Genomic DNA, 24008 nt, shown 5'->3' with positions numbered 1-24008 from the left:
CTAAACAACAGGGGCTTAAGTACTACTCTGTACAAACAATGTATCTACATCAGCAATGATGTATAAACAAAGAAGAGTGTCCAATGAGCATTGAGCAATTGTAGTAAGCCTACGTAGGCTTACACCCTCCCAGTAACCGGGTTTTGAAGTTTGTCTCTCACCAGCCAATCATCCAAGGCTTGACAATCCTCAAGGTCTTGTTGGGGAATCAATGAAAGATTCTTGTTGACTATCAGCTGTCATGACTGTTCCAGGGTGGGAACATTTGTGTGATGGGAAGAGAAGAGGGTCGTTAGGGATGTCTTTTTGGAGACGACAGACATGGAAGATAGGGAAGGTGGATGGTGAGTTTGGGAGGTCTAAGGTGTAGGTTGAGGCAGCATGGTTGATGGCAGTGACGCGGTATAGGCCATCAAAATATGGCATGAATTTGGCAACACAGCCTTCCTTTTTTGGCATGTAATCATGTCTCCTGTTTTTTGTGAAGAGCATAACATAGTCACTGATGGCAAATAAAGGGTCCTTTGAATGGGACTTGTTTGTTGCAAGAGCTTGGGCAGCTTTAGCTTGGAAGAAATTGTCTCTAGCTTTGGAAAGATCCAACTCCATTTGAGCTATTAAGAGGCAGGCAGCTTCTTCATCAGATTCTGCAGGCGGGGGAACACCATCCTAAATGATGGGGGGAATTAATCTAGGAGTGCGGCCCATGCATAACTGAAAGGAGGAAAACCCAGTACTTTTGTTGACTGAACACATGATGTGGAAATGTACAAAAGGTAGCACTTTGACCCACCTTTTTTGATTACGCCCAACATGAAAACGGAGACATTGTATGATGATCTTGTTGGAGCATTCACTTGCACTATCGGTTTGAGGATGGAAGGTGGAAGACATTTTCAATTTGACACTGGTTAGTTGATGAGGCACGGCCCAAAGATCTTATTGTGGTCGGAGATACTTTCCAAGGGAAGTCATTCTTTCATTCTTGCAAAACCAGTGATTGAAGAAGAGGGAAGCAATCTGTTCAGTAGTGATGTTGTCATGACAGGGAATGATACAAACATTGGAATTCAATATATTGGTCATGGTGCACAGCATGTTGAATCCAGAGTCTTTCAGAAGTGGTCCGACAAAATCAATTATGACTGAATCACAGCAATTGTGAGGGACAGGTAGAGGGTGAAGAGGGCCAGTGGGCTGTGTTGTGCAATCTTTTTTTCGTGTGCAGTCTGAGCAGAATGGTAAATAGGAGTTTACCAAGTCGTGACACATTTTTGGCTAATAATAAGAGTCTTTGAGGTGTGTGTAAGACTTGTCAGGTCCAAAATAATCAAGAGAGTCATGCACTAACTGGAATAAAGTCTCTTTTAAGTTGTCAACACGAGGAAGGATAAGCCGGTTGTTGAGGTAGAGAAGTCCTTTTTGAATATGGACGCCCAGCAAGGAAGTGGGATCAGAAAACAGCCTTGTGCAGAAAGGGTCGTTATAATAACCCTGCTTGATGCAGGGAAGGAGAGTGTTGGCGGAAGAAATAGTGAGAACGGGTGCCATGAGAGTGGAAGGACATGAATCCAGTCTTGGAAAGCGCAATAGGGCATCAGCAATGGTGTTTTCTTCACCTTTTAAGTAAACAATTGTGAAATCATACTGAGACAGGAATTCTGCCCAACAAGCCTGTCTTTGGGATAGGTCACGCTGAGTGGAAAAGCTATCAAGTGTACAATGATTGGTATAAATAGTTATGGGGGCACCTAAGAGCTCAATTGGCCATTTTTTAAGTGCATGAATGATGGCGAGGAGTTTTTTTTGTGAACTGGATAATTGAGCTGCATGGAATCAAATGCAACTGGTTAGGCGATTTCTTGTGTAGGGCCCCAAGAGAGGAGTGCACCTGTGCAAAACTCACTAGTGTCTGTGGTGACGAAAATGCAATTCTCACCGGGGTTATCATGGCCAATCGACGTAAGACAAGCTGGGCTAACAACAAGATCCTTGATTGCTTGGAAGGCCTGCTGATGGGCCGGGGACCAAGCTGGGAAGGCAATGTCAGCTGCTTTGGTGGTCAGTTGAGTCAATATGCATGCATGTTTTGCAAGCAAGGGTAGAGCTAAAGGGATGAATGCCTTTGATATGTTCAGGATAATGTACTCCCTCACCCTTACACCCATACTATTGATTATGAATCAAGTCCTTGAAAATCTGAAGATAAAATGGCTTCTGCTTGTTGGATGTCCTGGCCTTGAAAAGATAGTTCAATTTGGCGTAAACATGGGAATAAACATGGGAGAATGATAGCTCACTTTGATATCAAGATCACCATCAGCAAATGCACCAGTCTCTAAAAGCCACGTTACAGCCTGCTTGATTTGAACTGGGGCTATATCACCAGGAATTTGATAAGCACCATTGATTATGATGCGTGCTTTGGCAACAATTTCTCCTTGAACCTGGGCAACAGCAGACCAAACCTAGCAACAAGATACTTGATTAGTACAACATTATTGGAGGTGGAAATATGTACATAGTCAATCAATATGGTTTTGATTTCTTCATTACTTTGAACCCCAAAAGCAGGAACCAGTTTCTGAAATTTTCACTGGGTCAAGAATTACATCATCAAGATTCAAACCATTCAAACCTAGAACCTAACATCACAGTTGACTATGAGACACCATAAATATTGAACCAAAGTGGCAATATTTGGTACCCCGTTACATACATACTGCTTTTGGCTCATTATTATAGGAAAAATTTGGTCTTGGCAGACTGTACATATAAACTAACCACAATTACAGGTACTTTAAGAAAATTCTTGTTGCTCTCTCCTCAGCCCCCATCTACCCAAAATATGTCCACCTTCCAACAGAAGATGATGCTATGCCACCCAAAATCCTCTCTAACCCAAGATTCTGATTCTACCCCTTTTTTTCTAACACTATCAGTGCAATTGACGGTACTCATATTGCATGCTATGTGCCATCAGCCAAACACAAAAACTCACACAATAAAAAGGGCAATGTCTCGCAAAATTGCCTGGCATGCTGCTCTTTCAATCTGCATTACTTATATGTCCTCACAGGTTGGGAGGGCTCTGCACATGGCACCACACTGTTCAATGATGCACGCAAACACAACTTACACATTCCAAAGGGGAAGTATTATCTGGCTGATGCCAGATTCAGGTCTTGCTGCCAGTTGCTTGTTTATTACCATGGAGTTTGGTACTATCTAGCAGTGTGGGGCAGAGTGGGCCAAAGGTAAGCTCTTTAATTTGATTTATTACGATTTCTAATTATTTTACAGGCCTCAAAACCCAAAGGAACTATTTAATCTGTGTTGAGCAGATTTTTGGTGTCCTCAAGCAATAGTTTTGCATTTTTTCAAGTTTCCCCAAATACAGCCTGGATGTGCAAGCTTGCATCCCCGCAGCTCTCTGCATGGTCCACAACTTTATTTGAACCCACAATGCAGAGAAAATTGAGAACCTTCTTGCTGACAACGACTCTTTATTAGATATCTGTACCAGTGGTACACTTGCTACCACTTTTCTCAACAAATCAGATCAACAACAAGGAGCCGCTAAATGTGAGGTGATAGCGGAAAATATGTGGGATGGCTATCAGTGTGAGTTAAGAATAAGGGGGGAACTACATACCTTAGATTTTAGCATAGAGAACAGCATGGATGTATAATCATTTTGAGGCTCAGTAAACATTTTTTTTGTTCACTTTTTTGATCACACAAGTGGGAGCTAATGAAATACAACATGCTACATTTCATACAGAACAAAACACAAGCAACAAGATATACATGGCAGATATAAATGTTAAGAGGCAACTACAGATGAATTTAGTCCATTGTTAACTTGACTGCAGGATACCCTTCCTCCTGAAGACGCTCCATCACCCAAAAACAAAGGAATGACTCGTACTCTGGGCCCTCCTCAAGGTCCATATATCCTTTAACAATGTCTGGCTTCAGACGCAACAGGTCAAGGAATGCTACCAGGTGCTCATCATCAAGCCATTGCTCAAGGTGCTGAGCACACTTTGTTGAGAGGCTTCATGTGTTCTTTTGGATAGATGGGCGGTTGTTGTCATTCGTATGGGCATGAGTGCCGGGGGTGGGAGCGGCGGGGGCAGCAGGAGTGATGGTCCTATTTGAGGTCATTTGCTTGATGATCGAGATGAATTGCATGCCCTGGGACTCCTAGATGTCATTATTATGTTGTATTTGCTCCTTGAGGCCATTGAGAGCAGCTGCACCAGATAAGCGAGCAGATTTTGAACAAGATGTGTCAGTAACTACCAAATCTGCCATTGCAAAACCTTCCACTGATGCAATATTTCTCTTCTCACCAGTTTATTTGAAGCTAAGCTAATGGGGGGGCGGACTGTGCTGGATTTAACAGATGGACTGGATTTTTGGGTAGTGACAAGGGTAAACTCATTACTGCAAGTAGTCGCTGGTGAGTCCTTGCTACTGGCCTAATTGATATCTATTGAATTGGCAACTTCCTCATCACTGTCTCCTTCCATTGCACCATTATTGTCCTCATCACTAACTAGGCCTCTTTCAATGCCACCCCCTTGAAGACTTTGCCCTGAAGGCATATGCACCTGTTACATGCTCCGGCATCATTTCCTGCATCAAGTCAAAGTACACCCATCCACTATTTTTAAATTGGTTGATGTCCTTCTTTAGGTTTCCCTAGGGCAAAAAGACAACAGTTAGTGTGAATCAACAGTTAAATAAAGGTAAAGACCTCAACAGTATCATTCCAAACAACCTGGGATGCCTCATTTACATTAACACCCTTCTTCTCACTGTAAGTGAACCCAAACACTGATTTGAGGTATCCAATGTTCTTGAAATCAGTTTTGAGCTGTTGTAATTGTGAGTGCCTCATAATACTATACTTATTCAATACCTTATGCCACTTATCCTTACATGCTCTTGCACTCTTTCAAGCACCTTTTGTTGTGTGCTGCTCCATTTCCTTGGCTATCATAGTCCAGAATTCTGGCTTGTAGCTCATCTTCAGGCCTCCTAGCTTCTTGTTGGCCTTTATGAGGTTCAGGAATTCAGTTGTGTCTTCAATAGGCCAAGCACATTTTTCCCTTTTCTCCTTTCCCCCTGTAGCTACCGCCTTCTTACCTTTCCCAGTGCCACTAGTCGACATCTTCCTTTGAGTGGAGCATTGAGCCATAAAGTTTGGATGCCTCAAGGTGTACGGGAAGATGAGATATGGATCAATCCTATCTTGGACATCATCCCCTCACTCCTTATTGACGCACACCTACCCAGTGAGGAAAATGGCATTTTGGCAGCTTTTTTTGGCATCCTGGTGACTTGAACTCTAGCCAAATGTCGGCAATTTCCTGGCAGTTTCCTGGCAATGCAACTAAACAAGCTCTACAGCACCAACAAATTCAACTGCTTGACAGTCTCAATCAATCAACAGTCAATGAACTTGAAGATGTCACCACTTGTACCAAGTAGAATGTTATTTATTAATTATGAGATCAGGGCTGATGTTCTTCAAAATTGCCAGAGTTTGTAAGATGTCTTCATTTCTCTTCTCCGTGCTTTCAAATCCATGTCCTCTTTCAAATTTCAAACATATGTCTAAGTCAGTGACTGCCAAACAGCAACAACCACTTTGGATCAGCATGTACAAAGCATGACCAGAATTAGAGTTTAAGTTCTTGTAACCGGAGCGTACAGAGTGTTTCAGGGTTTGTACTATAACATATAATCTACCTCTAATAAATGTAAGAGAGACTCAGCCACTGCCCGAGAGGCTGCTATTATTTACCTAAGAGAGACTACAGTAGATGTCAGTTTAAGGTGATCTCTAATAAATGTAATGTAACATTCCTCAGCCGCTGCCCAAGAGGCTATAGAAATGACTAAGGTATTTCTATACTAAACCCCTTACTACTTATAGTTGGAGGTGCTACTTGCTAAGGTATAATGACTCCTAGGAGAACAATGGCAACTCTATGGAGTGGAGGCTGTGCTCCATGGAGGGCAATGGATATTTTAGCAAAAACCAAGTTTATCTGGTTTTGTCACTCCCACTTGAGTGTAACCATAGTACCATAGCTTTAGAGAATTTCCAGTGTTTCTTGTGAGTGAGCAGTTTAGTAAGAATGTTGGCAACCATATCTCCCGATTGAACATATCTGATTACTGCCTCTCCCTTTGATACTAAGTCATCTTGGATAAAATGATATTTCTATTGAATATATTTTGTGTGAGCACGGAACTGCGGATCTTGTACAATGTTGTAGGTCCATTTTGAGCATGTCCAATCTCTTCAAAAAATGTCTGAAGCCATGCAAGGTGTTGTCCAGCATTGCTCAGTACAACATACTTTGACTCCGTGGAAGATAAAGCTACCATACTTTGTCTTTTGCTTGTCCAGGAGATTGCTCCTCAAATAGTGATAAAAACAAACCCTGATGTTGATTAGGACGTGTCTGGGTCTCCAGACCAATCTACATCTGAATATCCATAGAAATACATGTCCATGGAAATATTTGTGCCATAATAACATAGTTCTATGTCCCTGGTTGCTTTCAGATATTGGAAAACATGTTTGGCAGCTTCCCAGTGATGGCTCCTTAGAGCTGAGCTGTGTCTGCTTAACATTCCAACAACATAGGCAATGTCTGGGTGGGTTTCGAGTATGGCATACATGAGGGAGCCTACAATTGAGAGGTATGATACTTGACACCCTTTGATATGCATCTTGTGTTCTACAATATCTTCTCCTGGAGCATTTGCGAGGAGTTTTGATCCATACTGGTTTGCAGTTCTTCATTACAGTATGTTCCAGGACTGTGTCAATATATTGATATTGCAATAGGGAGATTGTTTTGTTTGAACAATCACGTCAGATTTCTATTCCAAGTATGTATTTTGCTTCTCCAAGGTCCCACATTTTAAATATGGATTCAAGTTTGGCTTTTGTGATATCCATGAATTTTGGGAATAAAGCTCCTAGGAGGAGGTCATCTACATAGACAACAACAAAACATATTTGTCCGTTGTCCTGGAATACATAAAGACATGTTTCTGCATTTCGTCTTGTGAAACCAAGCTCCTGGAGTTTGCAATCAAAAGTTTTGTTCCATGTATGACCAGCTTGTTTTAATGCATAGATGGATCTCTTCAACCAACCTCCAGCAGTATCCAGGTTAGATAGGAACACCCCCTAGAGGAAGTATGTACAGTTTTTCTTCAAGTTCTCCATTGAGGTAAGCTGTGGATATGTCTATTTGATCATGTTCTAGGTCGTACTTTGCTGCCAGGGCTAGAATAATTCAGATTGACTCTAAGTTTGCAACCAGAGCAAAAACCTCCTGGTAATCAATCCAAGCTCAGAGAGTTTGACTTTTGAGTGGAGTACTTACCTGGACTCATAACATTCTTCCTGATGCACTGTCCTGGCTTTATTTGTTTGATGCACCAGGAACCATTTGATCCAGGAGTGAGTACACCATGTTTGATGGTAATGTACAACCTTTGGCTTTGCCTATGGGACTGGTCAGCATGCCTGTCCTCATTGGAAAAGAAGCACTGGTGGAGTTCATGGCACATAAGTAAGATGGGCCGAGGAAAGAAGGTATAGAGTTTGAATGATGTAGCTCTAGGCCATACTGTGGTTGGACTTACCACAACCAAGGCCACAGGTTGCCTGCTTTAGCATCAAAGTGAAGGAACAGTCCGTTGGATAGGACTTCTTGCTTGCAGATCTGTCAAAGATAGGGCCGCAGGATGGTGTTGAACAGCATTTTGAATTCTAAACAGCTTGGTGAGCTTGAGGGTATGGTCTCTAGCATTTGACTAATAAATCGGGGCTAATTAATTTCTAGTACATGCAAACTGACCTAGGTTTTATATGCTGGATACAGCATTGGCATTAGCGCATTAGCCACTGAATTTGGTTGATCAAGCTCAAGGTCAGGGTGGTTAATTAACTATCTACAAATGCACAACTAATCTTGAATCCAAAGATACCAAACATTGATCAAGAGGTGTGCAATAGAGATCAATTGTAACATTAAGTACAAAGTAGGGACCGACCATCTATGGTCATTGCCTTAAAAAGATGATGTGTAAGCAAGCAAGCTCCTTGGTTTAAATTCCATAACAGTAAAAAGCCTACATGTGTGTACAGCATGTACATTTATAACAGTTGTCTGCTCACTATTCCTGTTGAGCATAATCCCCCACAGCTTAGATCAAGCCAACAAGATAGAGAGAATGCCCTTTAACTGTGACCAAGACATAGACCGTGAGGGCTAACACTGATCATGATTTTCTGCTAACCAGCTGACACCTACCTCTCTTCTCATCAGTGTTGCCAATCCTCTGGTACGTCATGGGAGGCACTTTGGTAGAACTGTGCATGTCTTACACAACATCTTGATATTACTTGACAATGATATGCAACACTTGGAGGAACTTACTAATACCCAAGATGCTAATATGCTCACAGCTGAGTAAGTAAAATTGTATCATTCATATGAGACACGTGTGTATAACACTAATCCGTTTCTCAGGGAAATGAGGGAGCATGCAGTCTTCAAGAATTTACTGTAATTGGTGCTTGGCCTGCAGGCTTGTCTGCAGCAGAGTTCAAGTGAGGAAACAGACTTAGTGGCCAGTTTGGTAGATTATATGATACTTTCCTTTCTCATCAGCTGATAGTTTTTTCAAACAGATCCAACAAGGTGCATTAAGTGCACACTCAGATGACACGAAAGGCCTGAAGTAATCTATTCTAGATTGGATAACTCCTTGTGGGCAAATACTTAATCCACCATTACCGAGAAACATCAAGACTGACCAAGGTTTCTTCCGGGAGCATATTAGAGCTCTTCTGTGTCCTGCTGGACTGGAGTGGTCAAATGATAAGTAAAATTTATTCTGCTTGATTGGGGGTTTGACTAGAGAAAAACTCAGACATGGCAAACTTACAGTGCAGGGTGATCAATGGCTGGTTTTTATCTATCAAGGCTACAGTTACAATCTAGATAATCCCTGGAGCGGTGTTTTTCAAAGTTGTTTGCTTTTATCAGTAGGTGTTCATTTGCTTTCTAGTTAAATGGTTGCTTGATTATCACAGGCTTATAAATACATCTTCACATCTCCAAGTTCAGTCGATAGAAAAGAGCCCCAAAAATTCATGGAATGATCAAAGCTACATCTGCTTTAATTGCCTACATGGACACTCAAGTAAGTACCTTCCTGATTAGTCACTCACTGCTATTGTTAATTTGAGACTGAAGGTCAGATTTTCTCTCACTTCCTTGCCTGTTTTTATGAAAAGTGATACAGTAACTGATTCTGAAAGCTTCTATAACTTTATTCTCAATCTCTTTAATGATCCGGACAAAATTGAAGAAGTGTTGGAATTACTTTTTGACAATTTGGTTCTCCACAACTCACAGTTATATAGCCAAATATTTCCCTACCAAGCAACAGCAATGCCCGACTACCCTGTCTCAAACAATAATGCCCTCTCATGTATCAAGGAACACCAAGCTGCTCTCAAAGCTGCCAAAGTTAATGTGCAGGTTACTCAGGATGCTTGCATGGGAAGTAAATATTGATCTGATTATGCAATTGCAAGCATAGTAGTATTGTGTTGGGATTGATATCAATGGGTGTACATAACATGTGGTACCAGTGTTTGTAACAACCAAGAGTTTGTATACTCTGGCGCACAACTCAGACAAGCAGTAGTGAAGTGAGTGGGAGTGGTTACCCCTTAAGATAGGACCAAGTTAGTTGTGGGTAAACAACAAAAGGACTCGCTGAGGAGTCTCCTTGATCTATTGGGGTATATATACTACTACAGGTTGTTTGTACTTGTGTACTATACAGTTAATGATGGCTCGTGTGACCAGCTCCACTGTGTGAGATACTTGTACCTAAAAATAAAGAATTCACAAAATTTATGCAGCGACTTGGCATACAACAGACTTAGTGTCAATATTGCCGTTAATTAAGCTTTTTGCCCCCATTGCTAGTACAGTAACATGGAAAGCAGCACTATGTCATTTTCTCAAAGGAATTCTCCAGCTCTGTGTATTTTGCAAAAATCCGACAGAAATTATGTCTGAATGTCAGATTTCCCACTTTCTACTTCAGTGGCAACTCAGAGTATTTCTTTGTAGGCCTGCCAACGATCATGTTCACTCAGATGGAGGACAACTTTACTGCTGACCAGGTTCCACAAATATGTAAGTCTAACATCATCTAATTTGTTGTGATTTACAAAGCTTGTTACAGATGCTATACTGAGCCTGAGTGAGCACGGCCGTCCTATCAGTACCCGGGACCCAAGAACCTGCAGACTTGCATAATGTTATTATGGAGGATAATGTTGATGTGATGTGATGTAAGTCAAATAATATTGCCAACAATTTTCCCTCCACTCACCACTACTCAGCATTAAATCAGATTTTAACATCCATCAACGCCACCCAACATGTTGGGCTGCCTGTCAGCACAGCACCAGCAGGCAGTAAATATAGTCGCATTTATGTTATATATCTAGTTTTGATGTCATTTGTCAGCTCAGTCACCATTAGAGTTGAATTTATATAATATGTTGGCAAGCATTGGAGACAATAATGAGGCTATTAGAGCTCACTGGGGTGGTTTTTTGCTTCAAATGTGATAGTGGGACTATTGCTGCATTGAGTGGGAAGTTTTTGAATCATGGGGTTTTGTCTTGCAGTGGTGAGAGAATATGTTATGCTGTTATAAATGTGGAGTAGTAGCAGAACTGTCTTGATCTGGGTATATCACTGTTGCAAGTTTGTAGCTATGTGTAGTAGCTCAATGAAAAGGGTGAAACCTGGCACACTGTTGTTGAATACCAGGAGTGAGTAAAACCCCGGGAATATTACTACAAAGCCTGGGGAGTAGTGGATTGCTACAAAGCCAGGGATTACTGGACTACTATTACATAGTATAATGGACCCCAGGTTTTTAAGCAAGAGCTGGGATGGCTGCTCATGAAGGTGGGGGGATCCTGCTTGTGAAGGTCCCAGCTGTGGCATGGGGCTGGTAAACCAGCTTGTGTGCTCCATGTGGTGGCCCAATCTTAATGGGATGGTCAGGAGCAGTAACCAGAGCCTCTGATGCTTCTGGATTTGAGGCCATTGGCTTCCAGAACTTGCACCCCAGGCTTGCATTGTTGTCCCACACACACTTGTACTTCTCATGGCTGCACTTGTTGCAGGACATCCTCCACTTCTTTGTCTGCTTACTCCTACTTATGGTGCAGGCGGACTTGTCCAACTTGCACCACTTGCATCCCTCCTCCATACACTTCCTCTCTAAATCCTCTATACCCCTGGTAATCTCTACCACCACCCTTACCTTTCACTTTCACTTGTCAGCTGGAGGTGCTACTGTGTCTATGGGATTCAAAGCTGGGGGGTTGGGGTGCTGACCAGTAGATGTCCTGGGGTGTGGATGGCCTTGAGGGCCTGGGAACAGGGAGTAGGGATAAGGAACACCAGGGCAGAGCTGCCGTCTTCGCCCTCTTCAACAACACTGTTGTTATGCAAGCAAAGTTGTGTTTTTTTTTGCCAGTGGTGGGTGCTAGGAGGCTCTCTGGCTATGCTGCTATTGTTGCAATGGGGAGGGTGGTAAACCCACAAGATGGGATCACTGTGAAAAGAAACAGTCAGTAGATAATTGAAAAAGAATAAAAAGAAACAAACTTACTTTGCAATCACCACCTATTATCAAGAGCCTCTATCCTCCCAGGATCAAACCAGACAAATCCATCCACCGTCTCATTTTCCTGGCTGATCATGGAGGGATCAACTGCCCCTCCCTCATTCTCTCCTCTGCCAAACTATGTGATGGCACTGAGAAGGAGTTTGGGGATGTGGAAGTCATGTCTGGCATCATTTCCCTCCTTTATTGTGTCTGTCCCACTCACTACTTCCTCCCTCAGCATCTCCACATACTGGTTTTTGTATTGAAAAAGAACCTGGGGCTAGTGCATAAGGGCCTTTGCACCCGTTGGCTTTATAGATTTTTTCTTGGGTGACAAAAGACACTGGGAGTGGTATTTTTGGTTGGGGATGTGATGGAAGGTGTGGTGTAGGTAGTATTGCCTGAGTGACTGAGATGTTAAAGGGTTCAGACACGCTATACATGGATCTGGTGCCACAGATTGTGCCCATGGGAATTTTAAGAAAAATACTTGTGATTGCATGTGATGAAAGTTGGACTTGTATTTTTCACAATTAAATACCGGCAATGTTGCAAATGCCAACTCCCCAGTGCAGATTCAGTACCCGGAAACCATCCATTATTAGTTTTTATGTATCTTTCAGTAGTATATATAAACAGCCATCTGCAGCAGCTCCTCTTACTTTGGTTTGTGTTTTAATATGTGTTAAGTCATTAATATAACACTCATAACTGAGACTTGTCAACAATTGGGCTAGAAAATCCATATCTGAAAAGTTTGAATGAATGTTGAGTGTGTTTGTAGATTATAAATCAATGAAACCAACTATTCCCTGTCTGAGCATTAGTGAATTATATCATTAGCAAATTTAAGCTGAGTACTGTGGGGTGTTCTTGTATATAATAGTACATGTATGTGTGAAACTCACCCCTAATGCACCAAAAAATTAAAACTTTGAGGGACTAACAATAGGTGAGCTTGTGACATTGGTTTTTTTTTATGTGGTTTTGGCTTTTGATGTGATTTTTCAGTCTTGTGACATGCTCAGTAAGAACTCATTTTTTTTCTGTCTATATTACCAACCATTTTCTACTTCTAGGTTGAATGTTTGCCGATGAGTACAGTACCATAGTCTCAAACCCAGGTGTTTTGGGAAGCAGTCAAACTCAAATGCATTCCCAAAATGTCTGGTGACTTTCATCTCAGGACGAGTGCATCGAGTCACACTGTCACGCTTTTTGCTCTTTTTGGGTTGAAGTTTTAGATTCTCGTCATCATGCTTATTAGGACACCAAATAGAATATGATCCGTGACTCTGAGTTGTAGTATAAGCAACAGAGACAATTTTCAGTGAACGACAAGTCAATGCCAGCCTTGTCATGTCCTTCATCACATGCTGAGGCTATAAAACACTCCTACAAGCTCCTCACTGGAGCCTAAAGGGCAAAAACCAACTACTCCTCGCAGGAAACTTGCGCAAAGTTGATTCAGTCTGTCGGAGCACAATGCAATAACCGGACACCTTATGGATGGCAGCTGGATGCCTCTGAGGCATTTACACTGGGATTAGACTGTATAATAATAGCGGGTACTGGCACGGGTAAGACACTTGCCTTTGCTATGCCTTTGTTACTTCACAAGAGTGTATACTTGTCATCATCTCGCCTTTGAAAAGTCTGGAGGAAGACCAGGTGAGTTTTTTGTAACATATCTCAGTCGCTTACCTTTGCTTCATATTAATCCAGGCTGCACAGTTCCGTCAGTGGGGAATACAGTTTGCAGATGTCAACAAAGACACATATAACGAGCACTTACACAAGGAGCTCAACGAGCAAAAATATAATGCCAGAAATAGTTATAAAAAATCCTCGTTTAAAAGGCTTGTTATGCTCACCTGCATTCCAGCGACACATGCTTGACTATATCATTGACGAGGCCCACTGCGTCTCACAGTGGGGAGGGGATTTCTGCCCTACATATTCCCAGGTCAACCAATTGTGATCCTTTCTACCACTCAATATCCCTGTATATGCAACTTCAGCCACAATGATTCCTAATATTCTCGCTGATGTTTGGTCAAAGCTACATATCAAGTTTGAGGACCAAGTCGTCAATTAGCAGGCTGGTAAAACCCTCTTCACTGACATCTTTGGGCGGGCACTTTGCTAACTCCTGTATGCTATTTAACTCTCTTTCAATAGCTTCCCTAACACATGAGAAGGCAAACACCTCGAGTACATCCTTTCCCCCACTTGCACGTGCATTGTGAGTGCCCTTAGTCTGGGGTGGTTTATGCCAGCGGGCCAGTATCACTGGAAGCTCATCACTTACCATGAGAGCTGTCCTTTCATAGCGGACCTTGGGGTCCATGATGCAGTTGTAGTTGCCCCAGCTGAGATAATCTAAGAATAAGGGAAGATTGAGCCCAAGCATGTTCATGTATTCCAGCATCAAGCAAACTTTGGAAGCAGGAGTGCCGGTGAGTTGTGTTTTGAGTTGAGATGTGTATTGTAGCTGGACAGGGTGTATATTTAAGTTCTCTGGGTCACTACTGGGCTCTGTATCGGTGGATGATAATGAATTGTGTGTATTATTGACCGCTGAGGGGGCGGATGGATTGTTGTCGTCCTCAAAAGCCTCACCGCTATTGCAATTAGACAGGCTCTCACGTTCAGTGGGATTGATCATGGTTTGAAAGATAAGATAAGCTAAGATTTGTAAGCTACTGCTCGGTTCTTGTAACAACGGTGCCGAACGCAGCCGACAGGTGTGACTCGATGCACTCATCACCTATCAAGAGTCACCAGATGCTAGGATGTTCCCTTTTAGCTCTGGTCACAAGACTAACAGTACCATTGAGTTCACAGAGATGCTATTTCCAGCTAGGTATATAGTTATTTCTCATACCTATATGCTTTGTTTGGTGAAACAGAGGCTTCTCAAGACAGTAATATTCTTACCTCATTATCATCCCCAACTCATTTTGGGTGACTGTCCTCCTCCTTATCTGATAAAGGTTTCAAAAGAGGTACTACATAATTATTTCTAAGCATAACTAAATTTTTTTTGCATAATCCAAAATATGATCTATTATATTCTTGCCATTATCAGCATCATTGTCATTATCATTCAAATTTAATCCCTTGTCATGTAAGTTGTCTTTGTCAGAATCTTCTTCATCAGCCCACATTGTTGCTGCTCTCTTACATGTGGCTGTAAACAGGTATTTGGTTTTTGTGCCCTTAAGAGTCACATCATGTACCAAATTTCTCTGCCTCAGCTTTTGAGGCTAATGCAGCCTTTTTTCTTGCTAGAAACAAGCTTCACACTACAGGCTTTGGCTTATTTAAGCCCAGCTTATATGCTGAAAATATTCAATTCTAGCTTTTTCTAGCCAATCAGAACCCAATATTGAATATGTTTTTCCTGGGGTTACTATTAGGTCTCCTGGATGGCACCCCAATATCAAAGACATTTTTCCCATTACAGTTAGGTCTCTTGCATGGCACCCCAATATCAAAGATATTGTTTATAAGAGTGGGTGCTGGGGAGCATTCGGAGGAATCCAGGGAGCATTCAGATGAGTCAGACCCCCCTGGGGATGGAAAATTGTCTGACAAGCCAGTTGACTCACTTGAAATTGCTGATGAAATGTATATCAGACCTTTTAAGTACAATTAAATGTATGAACTTACAATTTATGGTTGTTGGGTCATATATAGTGGGTAACATGGTGGGTAACATGGGTAAATCTGAAGAAAAGTATTTCAAGATGGTGGTGGAGTAATATTTGAGATGATGGGACATACCTGGGGATGGTTCCCAGGCACTGGATTTGTACTGTGGAGTTGGTATTTGCAACATTTCTGGTGTTTGATTGTGAAAAATACCAAGTTCAGCTTTTATCATGTGCATTTTTCTCAAAATTCCCATGGGCACAATTTGTGGCACCAGATCCATGTATAGCACGTCTGAACCCTTTAACATCTCAGTCACTCAGACATAACACTTTACACCAGACTTTCAACCCCTCCCCAACCAACAACACCATTGTAATGTCTTCTGCCACCCAAAAAAAGATCTACAAGGCCAACAAGTGTGTCAGGAAGGCAGTGATGTACTGGCCCTTGGTTTTTGTCCAATACAGGGACTGGGCACGACTTCCACGCCCCCTGGCTCCAAATCTTTTTGACTGCCATCATGCAGTTTGGCAGAGCAGAGAATGAGAGAAGGGCAGTAGATCCATTGTTGATCACCTGGGAAAATGAGACAGTGCAGGAATCAATCTGGTTTGAGTCCAGGAGACAGACTCCTTAGAGGAGGGAGGCTCTGGACAATAGGTGGTGGTTGCAAAGTAAGTTTTTTATTTTTTCATCCTTTTTCAATTACTTACTGAGTGTTTCTTTTCACAATGATTCCACCTTATCCTTGTACTTTTGCCACCATGCGTTCTGAAAGCCCCCTGGCACCCACCACTGGCAAAAAAAAGTGCAACTTTGCTTGCATGACAGTGGTGCGTTCAAAGAGGGCAAAGAGGGCAACTCTGTCCCAGCGCTCCCCACCCCCACCCCCTGGTCCCGGGCCCTGAAAGCCATCTCGCCCCCAGCACACCCGCCCACGCCCCGGGACATCTAGTGGTCAGTGCCCAGACCCTGTAGCACCTCCAACCTCCAAGGGAAAGGTGGTGGTAGAGATTACCAGGGGTGTAGAGGATCTGCAGAGGAAGAGCATGGAGGAGGGGTGCAAGCAGTGCAGGCTGGACAATCCTGCCTGCACCATCAGCAAAAGTAAGCAGACAAAGAAGTGGAGGACATCCTGTGACAAGTGCAGCTAGGAGAAGTACAAGTGCATCTGGGACAACACTGCAAGCCTGGGGAGCAAGTCCCAGAGGCCCGTGGCCTGAAAGCCAATGGAACATGTTTAGCAGCCCTCCAAATTGGTAGGCCAGAGAACAAGATAACAATAACTTGAATAGCCTCCTCAAATGCAGGATGCTGCAGAGGCATGAGTATATTGCCCATCGTAAAGACAATCAGTGTCGTGACCAAAAACGTGAATAAACATACAAATTCATCCAATATGTGAGCAAAATTGAACCCTTCCAGGCCGGTTTGCAGATACCAATTTAATGCTTGAATTACCCCTATGCCTGCCATTTTCAGACCAAAATGAATTGTATGAGGGGGGGGTGTTGTCCTGAGCTAAGAAATTAATTGCATAAGTAGATATAATAGAACATATTGAAGGTGAAGATGGACCTATGCTATTTGAACCCGGATGCCTTTCTATCCACTGCCTGTTTGCTTCATAGACATAATTGTCTGCGAAATCTCCATCGAATGGGTTGAAGATATTGAGCAAGTCATCTGCCTGAGCATGCAAGAGGGTGTCTTTGATGATGTGGTGATTGTAGTCAGAAAATTGTGTACGGTACTAGTCCAAAGTATGCAAGCACTGCGGTAGATCTATGTGAGTGTCAGCATTATGTGGTTCAGGAGTTATTTCCTTGTTGGCTTGAGAGCTCAAATCTGCAGCTGAATATTAAGAACAATAATCTGATTGTTGAGATGGTCAACCTGAATGCTGAAATTGTTGATGAGAACACTGAGGTTGGCAGCGGGAATGTTCTGATTGATGGCTTCCAGTATAAAATGTAGAGCCCTGGCTAACTGCCTCTGAACCTTCACCAGAATGGTGGCCAGAATAGTGAAAGCCATGATCTGGATACACATTATTGCCATTGGGATCAAAACTGGAGCCCTCGCTAACACCAGATATGTGGTGATCCAAAATCAGAGTTGGCTGGGATAATGTTTCAGGGTGAAAGCCTGTAAAGTTCCATTCTCCATGACTAAAATACGGGTCATTTTGAAGAAAAACATCATTCCGGCCACATATTTGCTGTAAACCAGAAGCAACAGGTAGATCCTCCTCATAGTGTACATAAAAACTATTAGTAAACAAGTAATGTATAGCATAGATGCTACCCACAAGCTGGGATGATAAGATGCGAGCGCTGGTGTTGTCACAAAATCCCCAGTGTAGATTTTTGGCATGAATAGAAGCCTGTATTTTTTTGTCACTCAGACTGGCACCCAAAGCTTGAGTGATTTCTTCATATTCATGATTCTGGTCAGGGCCAAAGGTACAAAATGATTTTGCAGCAAACAAAGACTGTATCATGAAAAAAAACCAACCAAACACTGGCAAGCATTTTTGAGTTCAGCATTGAGAAGATGAGACTACCAATCCCAAAGACATAATCTACTCGCTTGGTATATATGTATATATATGCTAAAGCATGCATACAGCATTTCCAGCCTCAACAACTCACTCTCAAACTGCACAATCCTACCATTGTCCCTCAATTTCGCTAATTTGAGCGAATTGAGTCACCAGATAACATATATTAGCTCACTGAGTGACATGTGTGCTGTGAAAAATCTAGATGAATGAGTAATTGATGATGGAAAATGGGCACCCCCTAACATTGTATTAACAGCCTATATATCGAAGACGAGGATAAAGTGACACACTGAGTGATGTCTTTTGAGAGCGTGAAGATCTGAACCTAGATTAAGGGATACAGAGTGGTCATTTGATTTATCGAGCTACCTTAGAGCACTTGTGCACGAGGTAAACTTACATACCAATTGATGTAGTTTAGCACACAGCATAATCTTTGTTGAGAATTCAAAGTTCTAAACCTATAGCTGGATGATCAATAGATTAATAGAAGATTATCATCACCTATTGATGTGTTCATAAAATACCCATGACGGACATGACCCAAAAACTTATCTTCTTCATTGTCTGTTACCACATCCATACACCTACATGCGTAAAGGAAGTTCTTAGACTGAGTTAGAGTGGTATTTCCATCAGTGATCTGAATTCAAAGACAAAGACAAACCTATAGCTATAGCTAGCTATATTAACACTCCCAAGAGAATCCCTGGATAGGAGAGTATAATCTATCAGTTTATGGTAATATTAATTATCAATTGGTTGGATTTGATGGACACTTACTTGCCTACAGCCTGAAAATGCAAACACCAGTCCTAAACCTGATATGCCATCTAAGGAGTACTGATCAAAATATTAACCATCAACATTAACAATATTAATATTGACCATGATACCATGGATGTGGTGGTAGCGTGCACATATTGTAATAAATTAGGATTCTGGCTGTAGGACCCCAACCATGTTCAAAGGGGTCTTGTCTAGCTCTCATCCCACCACCAAGGCTCACTCCCACATATTGACTTTTACATACAAGAAGACAAGTTCCCTGCAGACTCAACAGATCCCACCAATTGCAGTTTACCCTAGCAGTCTCTGATGTTTACAAACTGAAAGAGAATGTCCATTACTCACTCTAGATCTGATCATCACATGTCTTATGTCAAGGATACTGGAAGGATCAACATGAACAGATGGGTGCATACAGTTGATAAGTCCTCACCTTCTATTTTCTCACCATGCAATTGCACATTTTCCTCAAGTGATCAATCATTTTCTGTTATATTAATGAGGCACTCTACAGATGTTGTGAGGAAGGTAAGCTCAGTTTTTGAGTTTTTAGTTCATCATCACTTGAACATATTTGCTTCAGATCTGTCTCTTGTTACAATTGACATACCAGCACCTACTTACGCTTCACTTTTTGTACTTTGACTTTTCATTTTCCAAGTCACATGACCAGTCATGTGACACAACACCTGACCAATGTCTAGACTCATCATGTGACCGGTCACATGCTAAACATTGGACTTTAAAACTCTATTCAAAACTGTACAGTACCTCATGTATTTTAGTATATATACAGGAGCAATACATGGGGAAGGACTCAGTGAGTCCTCCTGTTGTCTACCAACAACTAACTTGCTCCTACCAAATGGGTAACCACTCCCACCTCTTCCTCTTCTTTTGAGTGTTGTTTTCATTATGCTCCAGTGCCCCAAGACTGTGTATTGTTGATGTGGTCACATCTCTCATCATCAGACCATAGCAATTCTTTGTGTGCAACAAAACAAAGTCTGGCACCCGCCACTTATCAGTCACGCACAACTCTGCAAGCAGTTGCACTTAGTGCAGAAAGAAACTGTTGCTGCCATCTTATTTGTGCCAACAACTTTTGGGCCTGTTTGATGGTAGCCTGTCAGGAGCTTGACCAGGTCAGTAAAGTCAGTAGACTATGCCATCTCACACACTGTGCCTGTATCCTGGAAGATGGGAAGATCCCGCCTTTATGGTGCATAGTGCTGGACAACAATACACATTAAGCAAGCCTCCCACTGGACAAAATATGTACAATTCCAACATGCCTTACACTGGATCTCATATGCTTAGTGGGCCCTTGATGCAGACTGCATTAGTCAGAAATGTGTAGGTTGCTAGATGTATCAATAAGAAGTAAGCATTTTCTTCTCTTTTCCAGCAGTTTATTGAACATGTCTGTCTGCTATTAAGATTTTATCTTTGTTGGACACACACTATCCTTATTCACATTTAACCTATTTTTTTTACCGTTGTTGAACCTCATTGTCAGTTTATTTGTGTCTAACAATTGGAGATTGTAGTGCATCATGTGATTATTTATTATTTGCCCACGTTGCCTGGATTGCAATGGCTAAACATATATGAGTGAAGTGAGTTAAATAAGAATTATGTCCATGTTGATGTATATGAATTGTACACCCTTGGGATAATGATTCGTGCTATGAGTACTTAGTTTCAGTGATTTACATCCTCATCCTCCTCATATCTTTCATTGCAATCATATCCCATGTCCTCATTATCACACTTGTCAGCTTGCAGGTCCTCCATACACTGAGCTTTCTTGGAATATTCATTGGTTGGCAGGAGATTTCTCGTCTTCCAGGATTCACTTTTGTGACGGTTACTTAAATATTGCTTGACAAGCTCTGCGGTTGCCCAATCATTTTGGAATTTGATCAGGTAGGAGTGTTGATGGTGTGCCTTTTGGTAGGGATTTTTTGTCAAAAACTTTAGGTGCACTTGTCAGATTTACCAGCTTGAAGAGATTTCCCAAGTCTTTTGGGGCTTGATGGCGGTATTCAGCATGTACAGTGCAAAAACTATTGCAATGTTTGGCCTAAATGTGGTGTGCAAAGTGCACTGCCAACAGGTGTAGGAACTTTGCTCAGCTTTGGTGGGGTTGACAAAAGTACTTGGTCTTGGCTACAAAATGGTTCCTAGGTTATATGATTTGGCCCAGCAGCTGTGAAGATATGTCCATTTCAAAAGAGCAATACCATTGTAACAGTTTTTTTACTTTTGAGTTGGAAGCAGAGATACAATAATATGATAGAATATCTGGCTTTGTTTGGTCCCACAAACAAAAATACATGTATAGCCATTGTTTCTGAGTTTAAAAAAGTTTGCACGCTTCTGTATTCTCAGCCACCATCATCATGAAATCCCTCTCTCCTGCTCAAAAGAACTGTATTATTAACCTCCTTGATGCAGGTCAAACTGCTCACTCATTTGCCTCTACCACTGGTGTCCATGTCTCTACCATCTCTAGACTTTGCTCCAAGGAGTGTTCTAAGCTCCAAAAGTCTGTTGGAGGTCGTCCATCTAAGCTTTCTCCTGCCAATGTCTGCCATGCCATGCATCTCATCTCCACTCGCAAGGCAGAAAATACTGTCCAGATCACCAAAGCTCTTACCAACATCATCAACCAACCTCTCTCCCCAAACACTGTCTGCCAGCACTTGAAAAATGCTGGCATGAAGGCTGTGGTCAAGTGGAAAAGGATTGGAAGAAGGTTGTATGGTCTGATGAGACCAAAATCAATCGCCTGGGGTCAGATGGACACAAGTGGGTGTGGAAAAAAGCCAGGTGAGGGGCTCAGTGATAGATTGGTACAGGGAACTGTCAAGTCTGGAGGAGGTTCCATGATAATCTGGGGCTGTATGACTTGGGAGGGAGTTGGGTATGCTGCTAGAATTGATGGTAGGATGGATGGGGACCTTGACCTTCAGATTTTTAAGGATGAGCTGCTAAACACCCTACAGTATTATGGTTTCAATCCTCCTGAAATCATCTTTCAGCAAGGCAATGACCCCGAGCATTCCTGCAAAAAGGTCAAGGAGTGGCTAGATGAGGAGGAGTTTAGAACTATGGTGTGGCCTGCACAGTCTCCTTATCTTAATCCTATTGAACATGGGTAGAGTTGTCTCAAGAGGAGGCTTGCAGAGTATGTGTTACGCACAAAGTGCTTAACAAAGTCTGAGGGTTCGTCGAGGTTTGTAAAGAGACTTATCCAAAGACAAGTTCGAGAACATAGTTCTGAGTGGAGTTCTTCCAACGAGAGTTGGTCTTCTTCTGAGTAGAAGTCTGATCTTAGGAGTCTAGCTTTGTAAGCGTAAACTGCGTAGAATTGTATTAGAGAATACTACTGCTATTACATGGTATTTATAATGAAAATGAATCAGTGAAAGGAGTTAGGTCCTATCTAGGGCAGGTCCATCCGTTGAGGACTAAATACTATAATATGTACTGCAAATGCGAGAGGAACGGAAGTGTACGTGAAGGAAATGAGTCTTTGGTCTGATGGTATAACCGATGAGTAAAAAGAAATGAGTAGTCCTTAAATGTCCAATAGAGATCATAACATTACCCCCTTACTTGCTCCAAGTTTCACCAAAATTCAGTACCTTCGCCATCAATATTGTAACTGTTGTCGTAGCTGACATCTCCATGTAATCTTTCCATCAGAATCCTATCCTCGTCTTCCCTGCGGATGGGACACCAATTAAAACTATGTCCCGGTGCACGACGGTCACAGTCGGGGCAATAGTAGGCTTCGCAATAGTATGTGCGATGATCGCTCCAACCGCAGTATTGGCAGTATGGAGCGTTGTTACGAACACCTTTGTGGTATTTTCGTCGGGTGTTGGATGAGGTGTCGGATTGGGGAGTGGTTGGATCATCATCTCCTAAGGTGTACGTTCCTGCGTACAACTGATCGATCATGGCTGCATCATCATCTACATTGATTGGGTTGGAGGGAGAACCAGTCTCAGGCCTGCGCGTTGCGCCAGGCGGACTGCCTTTCTGACCCTTTGACATACGAGATTGCCGTTCCGATGGAGTTCTGGCGGCGGGGATCTGGAGTATCACTTCTTGTTGGCCGCGTCGGGCTCCTCGCCGGTTCGTCAGATGACAGGTTTGGGTGTTTGGTACTGGTCGAGGTGGAGATGACGGGGGAGACAGTGGTTTTGGGTTTGACCCAATGGGACAGGGACTGGAGGGGCTCGACTCTTGCAAGATCAGGCTGGTTGGGATGGTTGGAATATATTTTTCCACCGACTGGGTGGGCGGAGGATGTTGGGTGACGATGTGGTAGGTGCGCTCCGGGGTAACACTGGTCTGTTCTGGGTACAATAGGGACTGGTGGGACAAACCGGGTGGAGGAGTACGCATATAGCTGTCTCACTCTATCCGCATGCACGTCTCTGTTAGCAAGGTCCTCCCGCCTAATTCCAAATATGCCTTTGCCGTGTCCGTCTGCCCATTCAAGGAGTTCATCCTCAAGTGTTGTTCCAAAGATTACAAAACTAATTTTTCCATCCGGAGTACCCGACAAATACTCGAGTCCTGACTGCAGAGCTGCAAATGCTCGTTTTCCTATGAATGTAGTGAGTCTATGGCTTTTAGCAGTTCATCAGCTACAAGGTCTATGGCAAGGAAGTTATGCATGGAAGAGAGTGCGTGGTACGCATGGGGGCAGCATTTTTCTGTTTCATAAAATAAATAGACTTAGGCGTTTTTGGCTGACATTAGCTCTATAGCGTCAGAGACGTCAGCTTGGTTGTGTTGTTGCCCTCGGGCAAAGGACACTTGTTCATTGGCTAGCATGTTGGCTTTGCCGGGTACGGAATAAGTGGTGATAGGGAAGCCGGTAGAGTGGGAAGTAGACATGTTTTTTTTTTGTGTTGAGAGAGAGCAGATTGTTGGTAGTGGGGTGGTTGTCTCTTCAACGCAGCTTGTGGTCCTTTTTATAGGCTTCCAGTATCTCCGCAGCATTGGTTAAATGTTCTTCCGGTTCCCATGAGTTTTTGGAATGAGGGTAATGGCGCTATTTAATCAGGTAGCGGTGCCCGCGTTTCCAGCGTTTGTGTTTAAGAATACTTTCTACTTCGTATTCTTCTTCTCCGTTGATAAGGTCAGGTGGTGGTCGGATAAAGTTCGGGCCGTGAGTATTGGTCTCCATATACGGGGTGAGAAGGGATGTGTGGAA

General features: G+C 42.6%; 4 protein-coding genes across 4 annotated transcripts; 1 reads left to right on the top strand and 3 right to left on the bottom strand.

The window, feature by feature from the left end:
• Window positions 1-3473: 3473 nt before the first annotated feature.
• On the top strand, window positions 3474-3692 carry SERLADRAFT_375763 (uncharacterized protein; the record flags this gene model as incomplete). The annotated part of the gene is made up of 1 exon (XM_007312368.1): window positions 3474-3692. A coding segment is annotated over one exon (219 nt), but the record flags the coding sequence as incomplete, so codon positions are not given.
• A 7345-nt stretch (window positions 3693-11037) lies between these two features.
• Window positions 11038-11995, bottom strand: SERLADRAFT_404670 (uncharacterized protein; the record flags this gene model as incomplete). Its single annotated transcript, XM_007312367.1, has 5 exons — window positions 11038-11406; window positions 11481-11583; window positions 11689-11700; window positions 11769-11890; window positions 11978-11995. The coding sequence occupies 5 exons, from the start codon at window positions 11993-11995 to the stop codon at window positions 11038-11040; spliced, it is 624 nt and encodes a 207-aa protein (XP_007312429.1).
• Window positions 11996-12989: 994 nt separating this feature from the next.
• SERLADRAFT_454851 (uncharacterized protein) lies at window positions 12990-14426 on the bottom strand (the record flags this gene model as incomplete). Its single annotated transcript, XM_007312366.1, has 5 exons — window positions 12990-13280; window positions 13348-13480; window positions 13550-13583; window positions 13629-13657; window positions 14217-14426. 2 exons carry the CDS (start codon window positions 14420-14422, stop codon window positions 13654-13656), a joined length of 210 nt encoding a protein of 69 aa, XP_007312428.1.
• A 7979-nt stretch (window positions 14427-22405) lies between these two features.
• SERLADRAFT_432117 (uncharacterized protein) lies at window positions 22406-23689 on the bottom strand (the record flags this gene model as incomplete). The annotated part of the gene is made up of 3 exons (XM_007312365.1): window positions 22406-23137; window positions 23205-23412; window positions 23547-23689. 3 exons carry the CDS (start codon window positions 23687-23689, stop codon window positions 22406-22408), a joined length of 1083 nt encoding a protein of 360 aa, XP_007312427.1.
• Between the last annotated feature and the right edge of the window lie 319 nt (window positions 23690-24008).

Source organism: Serpula lacrymans, assembly GCF_000218685.1.
Source record: "Serpula lacrymans var. lacrymans S7.9 unplaced genomic scaffold SERLAscaffold_1, whole genome shotgun sequence".
Lineage (NCBI taxonomy): Eukaryota > Fungi > Basidiomycota > Agaricomycetes > Boletales > Serpulaceae > Serpula > Serpula lacrymans.
Note: the sequence above shows the minus strand (reverse complement) of the source record. Positions and strands in the feature narration are given on the sequence as shown.